This window comes from Aquila chrysaetos, chromosome Z (genome assembly GCF_900496995.4).
Source record: "Aquila chrysaetos chrysaetos chromosome Z, bAquChr1.4, whole genome shotgun sequence".
Taxonomy (NCBI): domain Eukaryota; kingdom Metazoa; phylum Chordata; class Aves; order Accipitriformes; family Accipitridae; genus Aquila; species Aquila chrysaetos.
Genome location: NC_044030.1, coordinates 73,706,195 through 73,719,661, shown reverse-complemented (window position 1 = coordinate 73,719,661; position 13,467 = coordinate 73,706,195). Strand labels below are relative to the sequence as shown.

The 13,467-nt window shown below is 33.7% G+C and overlaps 1 protein-coding gene across 1 annotated transcript in view; it reads right to left on the bottom strand.

Moving 5' to 3' along the window:
* Positions 1–13,467, bottom strand: part of CPLANE1 (ciliogenesis and planar polarity effector 1) — a 61,877-nt gene that overhangs the window by 23,453 nt on the left and 24,957 nt on the right. The window contains 13 exon segments of the mRNA XM_041120886.1: positions 21–278; positions 879–1,071; positions 2,631–2,696; positions 4,185–4,267; positions 5,456–5,538; positions 6,129–6,262; positions 7,266–7,429; positions 8,638–9,565; positions 10,035–10,341; positions 10,693–10,801; positions 10,940–11,101; positions 12,269–12,378; positions 12,775–12,913. Of these exon segments, the coding sequence (XP_040976820.1) occupies positions 21–278; positions 879–1,071; positions 2,631–2,696; positions 4,185–4,267; positions 5,456–5,538; positions 6,129–6,262; positions 7,266–7,429; positions 8,638–9,565; positions 10,035–10,341; positions 10,693–10,801; positions 10,940–11,101; positions 12,269–12,378; positions 12,775–12,913 (2,736 nt within the window).

Below are 13,467 nucleotides of genomic sequence, written 5' to 3'. Positions count from 1 at the left end.
TGACACTTTGATCTACTTACTTTTATATGGCCATTGTTGCTTTCATTTCTTAAACTATTCCTTGGTTGAAAATCAGAGCTCTTTAGACCAGGTTTTCCTTTATCTTCTCGAGTGGGCAGGTGTGTTTTCAGGGAGCCACTGTCTTCAGCAGTGTGTGCAGGCTGGCTTCCTTCCAGGTGAACAGACTGATGCTGTTGCAAAATTTGTTGCACATTTGGCAGGTTGGCAAAGGATGACTGCACTATTTGCATTAAACTCATGAAGTTGATTTGCTGTAGCTGGGTAACACAGAAAGTTAACACTGTAAACAACTTTTAACAAGAATCTTAGCAAAAATTCTATGTCTAGGCTATGTTATAACTGTTCATTATCCTGTAGGTGACAAAATAAACAACATTCCGAAGTTTCAGTAATGATTCATTTGTGTGATTTTTTTATTGCACTGGGCTTTCTTGTAAGATATATTAAATATCTCCCACAGACAGATTATGCTAAAGCAAGAAAAATTCCTTCACTTTTTTGGTGAAGTTTGAGTAAATGTAAGGTCACATAAAGTTGTCTCCATGTACTAACAAAAATTAAATCCTAGTACAGCTGCAAAGTTACTACAGCTTCAGAATTTTTCCTAGTCTACTGTATTAGAGCACACTGAGTTATGTCAACTAAAACACAAACTTTTATTATTATATTATGCATTTTCTTGAGTCAAAAGCAGGAGTTATGTCTAAAATAAGTTTTCACAATAGTTTACACAGAACTGGAAATCTCTTTCAAAAACCACCACAGACAGAATACCTTTAAAATAGTAATTATCTCCATTGTTTTAAATAACACAGTTTGTACTGTGAACACTATTTTCAATAATGAGATGCTCTCACCTGAACTAACTTAAACATTTCATCTTGGAGCATCTGCCTGACCATTTCTGATGTGTTTAGTTTCTCTTCTGTAGGGACTTCTTCCTTGACTTCTTGCTTCTTTGCACAAATGGAAGTATTGGAGGCAACACTTGACATACTTGACACAACAGTCTGAGAAGGCTGACCATCACTTAAAGAAATCTCTGTATTACTTAAGAAGAAAAAGAACAAAACTATGAAAAACATTCATAGTTCAGAACACCTATATGAAGTTGTCTCAAATAAATCCAGAAAATTTTAAAGATATCTTCATTTTTCTAAAACATAATTAATTTGTAGGAAATATCTAATAATTAACACTGCACAATCTTCATTGGTGAGTATGTATGACATATTTTTCCTAACGCTTCCTAATATACTGGATGAAAAACTGGAGTAAAGATGTAAGTTCTATCTGATTTTTTAGTCACAAGGGTATCTCAAATGTTATCTTCACTAGACACACAGGCAGAAAACAATGATTTGACAGAAAGAGGGCCTGGTTAGTCATAAAACGAAACAGCTGATGGAAAATGGAGGACATTATTAGCTGAAATAAGAGAGATGGCAGATTCAGTTTCACTTAAATAATTAAATATACCTTTATATATTTGGAATTAAAAATCAACAACAAAATTTCTGATCAAAAACCAATTAAAATTAAAATAACATGTACCAGATGATACAATATACTGAATTTTCTTGCAGAGATAATTACATCTTTTAGTAGGGAAAGACTATTAATTAGACAAAGTCCTTAAATGAAGAAGAGAGGGTTAGGATTTACATTAAGTTATAAAGAAACTGAAGGACTTTACCTACATCAACAGAAATTGACCCAAAAGACATTTCTCTGTTTAAGAAAAATGCTGACATTGCTACAGGTACAGGCAACCTTTGGAGGATTTTTCACAACTGAACAGGATGGCCTCCAAGCATGTGAAGAAATAGAAGCATAAAGCAATGGCTAATAAGTAATACTGAAAAGGTTTTGGATATGTAATAGGTGTGAAGGGGCACAGGAAATCTTTTGGAAAACAATCAGTATGTGTAAGCATGGCCCAAAACCCTGGAAGTCTGAGAAAAGGTTTTTTAAAAAGAAGCTGGCAGGAACAACTCAAGAAGGAAATGAGATTAAAGACACATGAAAATGGAATCCAAAGAGATGCGTAGTTCAGATCTTCCTCTAAACTGAAAAAACTCAGAGAGGACTGTTCTAGAAGTGAAAGCCTGAGATTGACTCCTGACCCCTCTTCCCAGCTCCAACATTCTCCCTGTTTACAGAAATATTATGTATATACTTATGTGTGTCTTGCAGTTGCTGTAGGACATATACATGTTAATAATTTTATAAAAAATATGAGTATGTTTACAATGTTATTGGTTAGGTGTTTTAGGTAACACTGCATCTTCTGTAGTAATATTATATAATTATAATGATTCTGCCTGAACCAGAAAACAAAAGTATCAGTTCTCTTTAAATCTGGTAGCTCTGAATTAACATGTTTGATTCACATGATATTCTGGACACCATGCAATAGTATGTGATCCTCAAGGATTACAGCACAAAAAGGTTTCAGGAAAGACTACTTAGTACTACAGTTTGCAGGTACAATATACTATACCTGCAAATATTTTGTAATCAAATCTACACATCACATTACTTCAGACTGAAAATTTAACAGGGATATTCCATTTTTTATTATAGAACACATTATAGGTTTATCTTACCTGGGAACTTCTGCACCTTGTTCTAAAGAGAATGACTGAGAAATGGTACTAGTAACAACGTGCATGCTATAAAAAAAAGAAAAAAAAGCATATTGTAAATACTACAATACTACAATAATTTATTATGCTGTTTATTTTCATTTTATATACATTTAAATACATATATGTGTGTGAGTGTCTATCTCTAACCTCCTGAAAAAGTACTTCAAATAGTATGAGATACAATAACTGAAAGCCACCTGATCAGAGCTATACCGATCTGCATTGCTTCAATTACTGCACTATAGTGCCATTTGAGTTGGTAAATATTGACATTCATGCTTTGTCTCCCTAGCAATCAGAAACTGGTGCAAACAAAAGCACTGAAAAGGTTCCGGCTATTCAACACAAACAGCAGGCAAAAAAGAGGTTGATCTGAGTTGACAAAAGAAGAGAAAATGCAATTTAAGCTACAGGTAGTATCACTACAATCTGCATTCCTAAAAAAGAAAAGCCAGTTATGATAAGAAATCCTTGAGGCTCATCTTATGTGTAGTTATTTTTCTTTCTTTCAAAACAAAAACACATCAGTTTAAAATAGTAGAGGATTCTAACTCTTTCTAAAATTAAGCCATTTAGAATTTTTCCCACAAATTTTATATATACACAGGAATATTTATTTATATGCCACCACAATTAATAAGATTTTCTAAATATTAAGACATTCAGGCACTGTATATCAGAGGAAAAGGTTTCATTACTAGAAATTTGGTGGCTTCAATAAGAAAGCTAAGTGAAATAATAAAAATAGGTTGATCTTCTTCCGTCATTAACACAAATTAAAAAATCTCAAAAGACCAAGATGACTCATGGTAAACATAACAAATCCTGTGTTTACAGAATATAGTATTTCTTCCCTTGAAAAACTTCAGAGAAATCAAACTGAGCAGTAATTTATTCAAACAGATGATGTGACAATCAGGTTTATGGACTGTTTCTATAATTTAATATACATTATATTATAAATGTAGAGGTATTTTTAAAAAATTAAATTCAAAAAACACCATAATGAAGTAAATTTCTTTGTGTGAAATACCTCCCTCCCTCCCTCTTTCATGAGCTAACAAGCTTATCATCCATATCCATTTTTATCTCACCTTCTGCTTCCTAGACACCAACCTCTCTTCTACGTTGTTCAACAAATTGTTAAAATCTCCTAGAATAACAGCTCTCCACCTGTATTTAATCTGAATACGCTGCTCCTATTTCAGGTCTGGAGAACGAATTGTGTATCTGAAAGCTTTTCCAGTTCTCCTCTATCCTTTTCCCAGATATAAAATACACGTTCCCACACATCATGCCTCTTTTATTTGATCATTACTAAAATAACCACTCATCCTCCCAGCACTCTGTATATGTGAAATACCTGTACATGTGAAATAGAAGATGACTGGTTGCTATAAACAACAGCAAGAACCCATTGAGACTTCACTGGATACCGTAATTAACAAAACTACTTTTGATTTTTAAGCAAAGTTAAAAGACAAATTAAAACAACAACAAAAATTCTCTCACGCATTCTGTTCACCCTTTCCTTCCTTTGTCTCTTCCGCCTTTTGATCTTCCTGGGGACTATCTATACCTGAAATGGAGACCTGCTGGAATATAAAAAGATGTAACTGAACTTGTAAATTTTTATATCCCCCTTCTGCTTCAATAAGGTATTACTTTATTAGCCTAAGGCAAACATACTTCTGATTAATCAGCTACTTAAAAAAATCTGGCTGAAAAATAATCAAAATTATATACTTATCAGAAGACAGTTACAAATCAGAAATAAGGAGATGTCTTAATGATCCATCTGACCATCTTTCTTTTTAAGTCATTATTATGACTTTTTATTTTCAAATTCATACCATATAGTATCCTGGAAATATACTCTGCTAATCTTGTACCCCCTAGGTAAAGATGAAAATGTAGAAACAACCCTATTATACACAAACTATCTACAAACTAAAAAATTGAAACAAATGCAGGATTCTACACGTCACATTCACTACAGTAAAATGCATTGCAGAATTGAAGACCACAATACATTTATTGTTTCTAATCCCATTAACAGCGCTGAATCTAGAGTACTAAAGGCAAGTAAAGTGATGGCATTGCAATTCACATTTCAGCATAATAGCCCTTAGCCATTTTCAAAGAACGCAGACTTATGACCAAAGACAATGAATGAAAAAACAAGGCTCTTTTACAGATCCAGACTGAGTTTTCAGACAGGAGAAAAATAAACATTTTAATATATTTAAAAACAAGCAAGCATGCAAACAAGTGGTAGAGTCTTTACTTAACTACCCTGTGACAATTTCAGAAACAGAACACATTTTCAAAGAAAAAAAAGTTGTTAATACAGCTTTCTAGTATAACAAAATACCCACAAAAGTTTGGTCTATTAACCAGAAGATCATCTGGTTTTTTTCAAGTTACATGCTTTTGTATATATGTGTGCATGCATAGTCTTATATATTTATATGTAGTATTATACATTCTATAGATTTAATGTAATTTTTATGTAATATATTGATATATATAATATATATAGGCATACACATATTTAGTTTTACAAACAATTAATTAGTTTTCAAAAGTGCTCACAGAAGATCTCACTTCACTACTGTTTAATTACTTGTGACTTTTACTATTGATTTAAGCAGGAAAAAAAATTCACCAATCCTAAACGCTGTAAGCCTGCTCTCAATTTCTTAAGTATACTGAGGAATTCAGGATATTCTGAAAAGAGTATTCATAATAATTTGATGCTTCTATGCAAGATGGTAACTTGCCTTTCCTCTTTGATGTTCTACAGGTTTGATCTTGACAGAGCTATCGGAGCTCTTTGGAGTTTCATATGGCTCCTCAAAGAACTCTACAAAATAAACACAAGTACACTAAATCAGAAAACTATATGACGTACAGCACTGTTACGTGATTTCTGCCAACCAGTCACATTAGTCCACTTTTTTCCTAGTGAGGAGAAAGGGGCTGAGAGATGGCTCAGCAAATTCAAAATTTGTGTTATTAGTAGTCATGAAGCATGCACCTGGAATTTAAAAAAAAAAAAAAAAAAAAGGCAGCTTATTTTCATGGTAGGAATATGATAAACTTAAGCTATGCATATTCAGCTCTCAAAATTTTCAAATCCTATTTTACACAGTAGCATAAATATTTTTGAAATGAAAGTAAATGAGAGAATGATATATGTTATTGTACATTGTCCTATCTCTACAGCAAAAAGAAGTTATGTAAGTGAAAAACTGATCAGAAAGTCTTGAGAATGCAATTGTATAAAATTTAGTTATAATATAAAACGGATACAGTAATAATTTCAATAGAACAATGAAAACTTATTTCTATTTTTGGATTCAATAAACAGAGGGACATATAATCCTGTTCAGGCAAAACTCCTACTGTTTTATATGTCAGACCATAGTAAAAGGATATACCATAAAAACAAACCTCTTTCTGATGTTACACCTAATTCCTCCAGAAAAAATGGTCCCACTTCATTAACATCTTCAGTCATATGAGGTACAGAATAATTCCCATGATCAATTTCCTTATTATCAAAGTATTTTGACTTTGTAGACTTTCTGGTAATTGGAATTACAAAAGGTAATTAACAATAGAAATAGTATAAGTATCTGACTTCATTTAAGTATGCTGTTCCTCTCAGATTGCAGGCTAGTGCATAACTGTAAAAAAACACTGCTGTGATATAACCAATGTTCACGTAAATTTTCTCTCTGAATTTAACTTAAACCAAGATTAATATTATTTTTTGGTATAGCTGTGATATTTTAGTGACATTAATGGTACAGTCTTTCAGATGGGCTATTTCCAGAAAAATGTAACCAACGCATACGATCTACCAAAAATGGAAGGCATAAACTGCACCATGACTTCAAAATCATCGGGTTAAGATTACATTTATCTCCTTCACAGAAACTTCCTTTATTAAAAAAAAAAAAAAAAAAAATTGTCAGAGAAGACACAGAATAATGTCTCAGAATACTAATACCAAAGATCTTTTGTTTATTTAGTGCAGCAGAAGATGAACAGAAATGTCACAAAGGACATCAGGTTAAGGCATCTCCATCTTCAGAATTCTGTAAGATGTTAACAAATAAAATATTTACTGCCTTTTCCATCTATTTTTGACAGGCACACATATGAACATAGCTAGATTACAGACCCAGAGAAAAATAAACTGATGTTGTGAACTTTCATCTCAACACAAAGAAAATTACACTAAAGAGAGTGAAAGTTATCTGAATTCTTTGAGAAAGCCATGATATCAATTATATCAGAAGTCCAGATTCCATTTCCACATCACTAAGTTTGTGAACAACCACGTACAATTCAATTCATAGGTAACAGCTACATCGTTCATTGTTTTCTACTTAGAGGTATGTCTGCTGATGGAGAATATTTTATGTGCTTCATGCAGCTGTGAACAATATGCATGAGTTTGACTCTGCACTCAAAATTTAACATGTATATAACACATAATAACAGTAGAACTCTTAATACTGACATGCTGCTTAGCTGAGGAATTACAACCAACCAGATTTCTTAGGTTAAAAAAAGAATTACCCCAAACCAGTTTCACAAAGATCATCATAGGCTTGTACACTCTGGATATCAAGAGGTGGACTGGCCAGTACGGAAGAGCCTTCATCCATACTGCTTTCTTTCTCTGTCCTAGACTGGGCTTCTGATAGAGATGCAAATTCTTTCAGATATTGATTATCCGGACTCTAATAATAATAATAATAATAATAATAATAATAATAATAATAATAATGAAAATTCACTAGTTTAAAAAAAAGATACCCAATAGTTCAAAAAAACACCCAATGATTTCATATAGTATATTTATGCTTAACTTCATATCCTTTTCTCTATTATAGAGCTGAGAAATTCTGGATTTGCAGTTGCCTGTGGAACTTGAGTTTTGCCCCTTTTTGCATTAAGTGAAGCAATGATCCTCTGAATTATCCAAAGGAAACATAAAATAAGAGACATCTGTCAGCATCAATTGAGAACCAACTGTCAAAGACACTATGTGACAATTAAATATACTCTATACAAAGATATACGGTAAGATTTGGCCTTCATCACATGTAATACAAAACTCTAAAATTATCATGGAAGACACTGTGAGAGGCAAAAAGCTGTATCATCATGCAGTTAGATGCACGCACAAAATTTTGGGAGTAAGTAAAATACAGGTGGTGCTTGTCAGAAACCAGAAAATACAAACCAAAACCAAGACAAAACCGCTTTTAATTTGGGAGAAAAGCCTTCTCCAAAAAACCACACAACCCTCTCCCCTGAAAGCCTTTCACATGTAGACTTAAAGAGGATAAGCGATCCAGTTGTCCCTAAATATAAAATAAAGCAATACTCATCATGTTCTTCTGGCAATTCTCTTATTTGGGATTAATATACATTCTCCAACTCTGTGTAACAGTGCTAGATAGAAATTGAAAATTCCCTTTTCATCAATCTTTAACTAGTTTAAATACTCCAGTCAGACTGTATCTGTCTCAAAGACAAATTAATCTAAATTCAAGTGTCCCCAGATAAACTATTTCTTTATTCTTTGTCTTGTTTTTCCACGATCTCCAGTACTATGTTTCTTCAAAGATGATGTCTAAGATTAGACACAATGGCCGAAATTGTAGGAATTTGCTCAAATAATGTGGTATCTGGATAAATGAGTTAGATTTTAAACAGGATTTCCAAAGAGAATTTTAATCTCCAACCAAAGTCTTCCTACAGACAGAATTCCAGTATTCCTGGAACGTTTCTCTTTTCCTAGCAACCCTTAAAGGAAAGGCTGTTAATCAATATTCCAGGTTTTACTGGGAACAGAACTATGAGGTAAAAGATGTGTGTGATTTTCTTTACTGGCATAACTAACTCACAAATTTCACTGACACTCACCCATCCTTTTTCTTACCTTAAATTTCATGCTCATTGCTTGAGAGCCGTCTCTGTGTAACTGTTCTAACAGCCACAAAGAAGTAAGGACAGCAGGTGCTGATGTTTTCACATGTATCATCGGGAGAACCTCTTCTAAGGAATCTTGTTTATTGGAACCACAGAGCAGTCTTTTATCAGACCATCTGATCATCCACTCAAGCAATTTTGCAATACTGCTCAACTTACCCATCAATTCTATAGCCAGTTCTTCTCCTGGTACAATATCAACTATATCAACAGTTTTGTAAATGTATTTAGAAGTTGCCTGAGTTTGCAGGCTAGAGGAAGTATGGTTAGGAAAGGTCTGGCTTGCTGGTGCAACGGTGACTCCTTGGTTGACACTCTGAGCTCTGTAAATTGACTTGTGCTTTAAACCAAATAATCCTTCATTAAGTCCTTTCATTAGATTACACACAGAAGGTTCTGTTGTCTGTACAATGGACTGTACAAGGGTTGGATTTTCCAAAATACTTCGGTTTTCATTATAGACAGATGCTGTTTCAGAATCACAAGATGCCAGGGTGACAGTATAGCAAGACCCTGCTCTAAACACATTTTGGTTTCTAGTTTTGCCTTGTCGACGTTTTAGTGTTGTATGAACATCAAAAAAGAGAGAATTTAATTCATGCTCTCGAAGAAGTCCAGAAAAACTAGTAAGAAACGGAATTCCAAGGTCACTATACTTTATCAGGTCTCTCTCAAGAATGTAACTCAAAAAGAGTTCTAAAAAAATAACATATTCATCATCATCACGTTCAAATTCCCATGTACCAACTATAGGCAAATTACATTGATTACACATGTCTTTTCCATATACTTTATGTTTTGTTTTCCAGTTAAGAGCTTTTATCTTGTGTGTGATATTTTTGCTACGTATTTCTCCTTGTGTCTGATGTTCATTATTCCTGTAAGACAACAAACATAAGTACCGTTAACACCAAAATCCATTTTGAAAAGTATTACATGAAAAAATAAGTAAATGCAACATCAGTTCTTTTACTTCCTCTGTCGTTAAAAGTGGGAAACTAACAACCACAAATCTACATTGATACAGTGTTAATGTGGCAAATTAATCAAATGCAAAATCCATAGTTTTTACAGAGACAGCAACTCAGCAGTATCATATATGAAAGTGCTCACAGCTGGTAAGAATTTACATTTCAATAACGTATCAGTCACATAGTAACTGATACAACATTGGCAGTTCTAAGATTTGCCAAATTTGTAATTCTTCATCTGATAAATCACCCAAAGTGACAATTATCCTGTTTGGTGGAAAGATTACTTGAACAATAAGAGGCAACTTTTTTTTCTTTTTTTTTTTTTATTTAAATAGAAAGAATAGAAAGCTTTCTGCTGCAATTTTTTTCATACCTCTGGAGTGAAGGTGTTTGAGCTCTTGTTTCTTCAGTAAACAAACCATCAGAAAGTGTATCTGCTGTGTCAGCATCACTATATACCTGAGGATTCCCAAGATCAGTAAGTGTGCTTCTGCTTAGACTAGTGCCTAATGAGACTCTGTCATAACAGTGTTTCTCATCATCTGCTGCTCCCTCTTCTGCTGGTTCCCAAATATTAATTTCTATGGGGCCTATGTTCTTTATTACACGTCTCAAGGCCGTCATTCTCACTTTTTCAGTAGCCTGTATAACAACAGACATCTTTTCTTCACTTTCAGGACCTACCAAAAAGACAAGCGATTTTAAATACAAACTCTCAGTTTTCAATTATTCTCTCAAATTGAGACATGAATGAACTTTGAATCATCCTAAATTATAGCCATTTAGAAATACAGACGGAAACTGTAATAAAGTGAAGAAACACAACCAACTTGGAAGTCATGATATTCTGTTACTGCTATAGACATATCAGAAAGAAAATACAGAATTTGCCGCAAAATTCTCTCAAAGCTGTCTGACTGAAAACTATAATAATTGTTTTACATGGGGTATGAAAGAGGGTATTGTCACAAGTTAATTAATAAGTAGGGTAAAAAAGAAAGTTAGTTCAATATTTCCGGAAGAAGGATTACCTTTAACAATACTGTGTCTGAGTCGCTGCTGAAGTCCGTGATATTTATCCCTTAGTGGAACTCTTATATCTTCAGGATCAGGAAATGCTTTTACAAAAATCTCTGCCACCTGCACAAGATAAAGTATCTTTTAAAGTAGCTAACATACAAGTAAGGTATAAATCCCAACAAAACTTACATCACTAGAAAGTCTAGAAACATTTGTGATGATCTCTATTGCTTTTGTTCTAGCTTTAATGTCTTTTACCTTTTTCATTGGTGGCAATTCTCCAAGCAGACTCAAAATAACATCTTGAACTAATTCTTCAACATTCATGAACCTGCAGAAAGGAAGCATTCGACAAGCCCACTCCACTGCATTCAGACAATGCTCAACTGTGGAGGCATCATATTCATTCTTCTTCAGATCCTAAAAAAAACACCTTGCTAGAGAAACATTAATTGGTATGAACAATGTATTTCAGCTCAATTATTCATACGTGGCAAATTGTAATGATTCTTCCCCAGCCAACAGAAAATAAAAATCTCTAACTTAACTGCCAGAGAAGTATATGATGCTAGGAGACAGATCAAGGTTGTAATGTACCGTAACATATAAAAAAAAGAAAGAAAGAAAAAAAGAGGTTTTTTTAAACTAGCTTAGGAATTAATTCCGTTAACAGTAACACTCTGCTGAAGAATCTGTTTGCAGTCATTCAGAGTAAAGCTTGAGGATTTGACTAAACTAGCTGTAACTAATTATACTGAATTACCAGGGGAAGTAAATAATTTTACTGTGACTTGAGGTGATCATAAGATCTTCCTTGGGAGCAAGATATTTAAGCCAGCCAAGAGGCTTTTAAGATGGATCAGTTTATTTTGAAACAGACAGTGGTTTCTATCTCATTTGTCACTGTCGCACAAAGGTCATAAAAATCAGAATCTTCTACTATGTGAAACAGAGCCATCCTGTTTATTTAAGCTTGATTTTTCTGGTGAAAAGAAATTTTGGACTTGTTTTAAAGGAAGCAACCTTTGCTAAGGACAGCCGAGTTGCTAAACTAGACAGGACAAAAATCAACATCTGCACTGTTACAGAATATATGACAAGTACCATGCTAGTAGTTTGTTTCTTTTTCTTCCTTGACCTCTGACATCAACTGATGAAGGTATAGAGTAGAGAAAACATAATTAAATTTTAATATTTTTCATTATTGTTTTTGGAAAAAACATTTTTTGGTGCATTAAATAGACATTGGTCAGGAAACACCCCAAATATCTTAATCTAATGAAAAAAAAAAGTAGTAAATACTTAGGTAGACAACAAGTGTAGAAACTATTGCTCTTCTGGCAGTATCTCTTCAATTACTTGAGTTAAATACAAAGCAAAAGCCCAACAGAAATGCTATTAGAAAGATGTAGTTCACATGGACAGCATTATTCTGTAGCATCAAATAACGCACATTATGGCACTGTGCTAATTTTGTCCTATTAAGGAAATAAAAGTTCTCACAGAAATATAGAGCAGACATTTAGAAGTCTTCTTATAGCTTTATGCAATTAAATTGTATCTTTACTATATTAGTAATATAATTACCTTATGATTGTTAATATTTTCTCTTGCAGTTTGGTACCGCCTGCAGCTGTCAGATAATCTTTCACGAACATGAAACATCCAACACAATGCACATAGCTCTCTGAACCAACCTATGACACAAACATGCAGTATGTTGAGATTCTGTTTTAATAAATGAAATAAAACAGCTTGAGATTTTTAGCTAGAAGAAAGGAATTAACAAACAGCAGTTAAAGAAAAAAATTATTCATTCTTGAGTTTTCAATACTGTTCTGCAGCTAGAGCTATTTAGTACCACTTAGCGTTCATTTCTTTCACATCGGCCAGATCTGTAACACACACAACAATCCAGAGCAACAACTTTCAGATTCAGAGTTTTGATAACTAACATAAAAGCTGGAATGGGAATGTGTTTCTGCACACATTGCAGTATACTATTTCAAACTAGTAAGAGTTTCTTTGCACCTATGGATTCTCACTTGTTCTTTTTTCCAGTTCTAAATGATTCTATTCTATTGCATACAGACCTAAAATTTTACAGGTAATATCATCAAACTGATGGTCTCCAGAAGATGTAGATCTATAGAAAACAGTGCGGAAATTGGAGTAACGAAGCAAAGTCTCTGGGAATGGACTTAGCAAAGGAAGAGATCCTTTCATTCGAATCTATAAATAATAAAAATAAATAAAAAAATAAACAATCAAAGTGGAAATAAAAATTAAAGTTTTGTATGTATCACTACTAAACGTACAGCCTCTCAGTTATTAGCAGAATACTGCCAAGAACAGTAAAATTCCCTCAAGCTTGCTTTCCATTTTCTTCAGATCAGTATTCTGAAAATTAACTTACAGGAATATGTTCAGCATGAGCTATGGCACAAAAAATGCCTTCATCTACATGGTACTCATCGTATTCATGATTACCATGAAATACAAGAGCAACAAAGTATTAAGAAGAACTAAGACCACAATTAAGAAACCAGTTTAATCCAACACAGTCCAGGCTGCTGTCAACCAAGGCAGACTAGTTTTCCCTCCTGTTTCAGCTGGTACTTCTGATCACCTCCCCATGGCAGCATTAAGCATGTGACCACGCAATGAGCAAACAGAAGGAAATATTTGTCAGTCAGACCAGTTCCTGATCTGGATCATTGCATGAATGCTGGTGCAGGGGGGTTGAAGGAAGGCAGGCAGGCAGACACACCCCCTTCTGTAGGAAG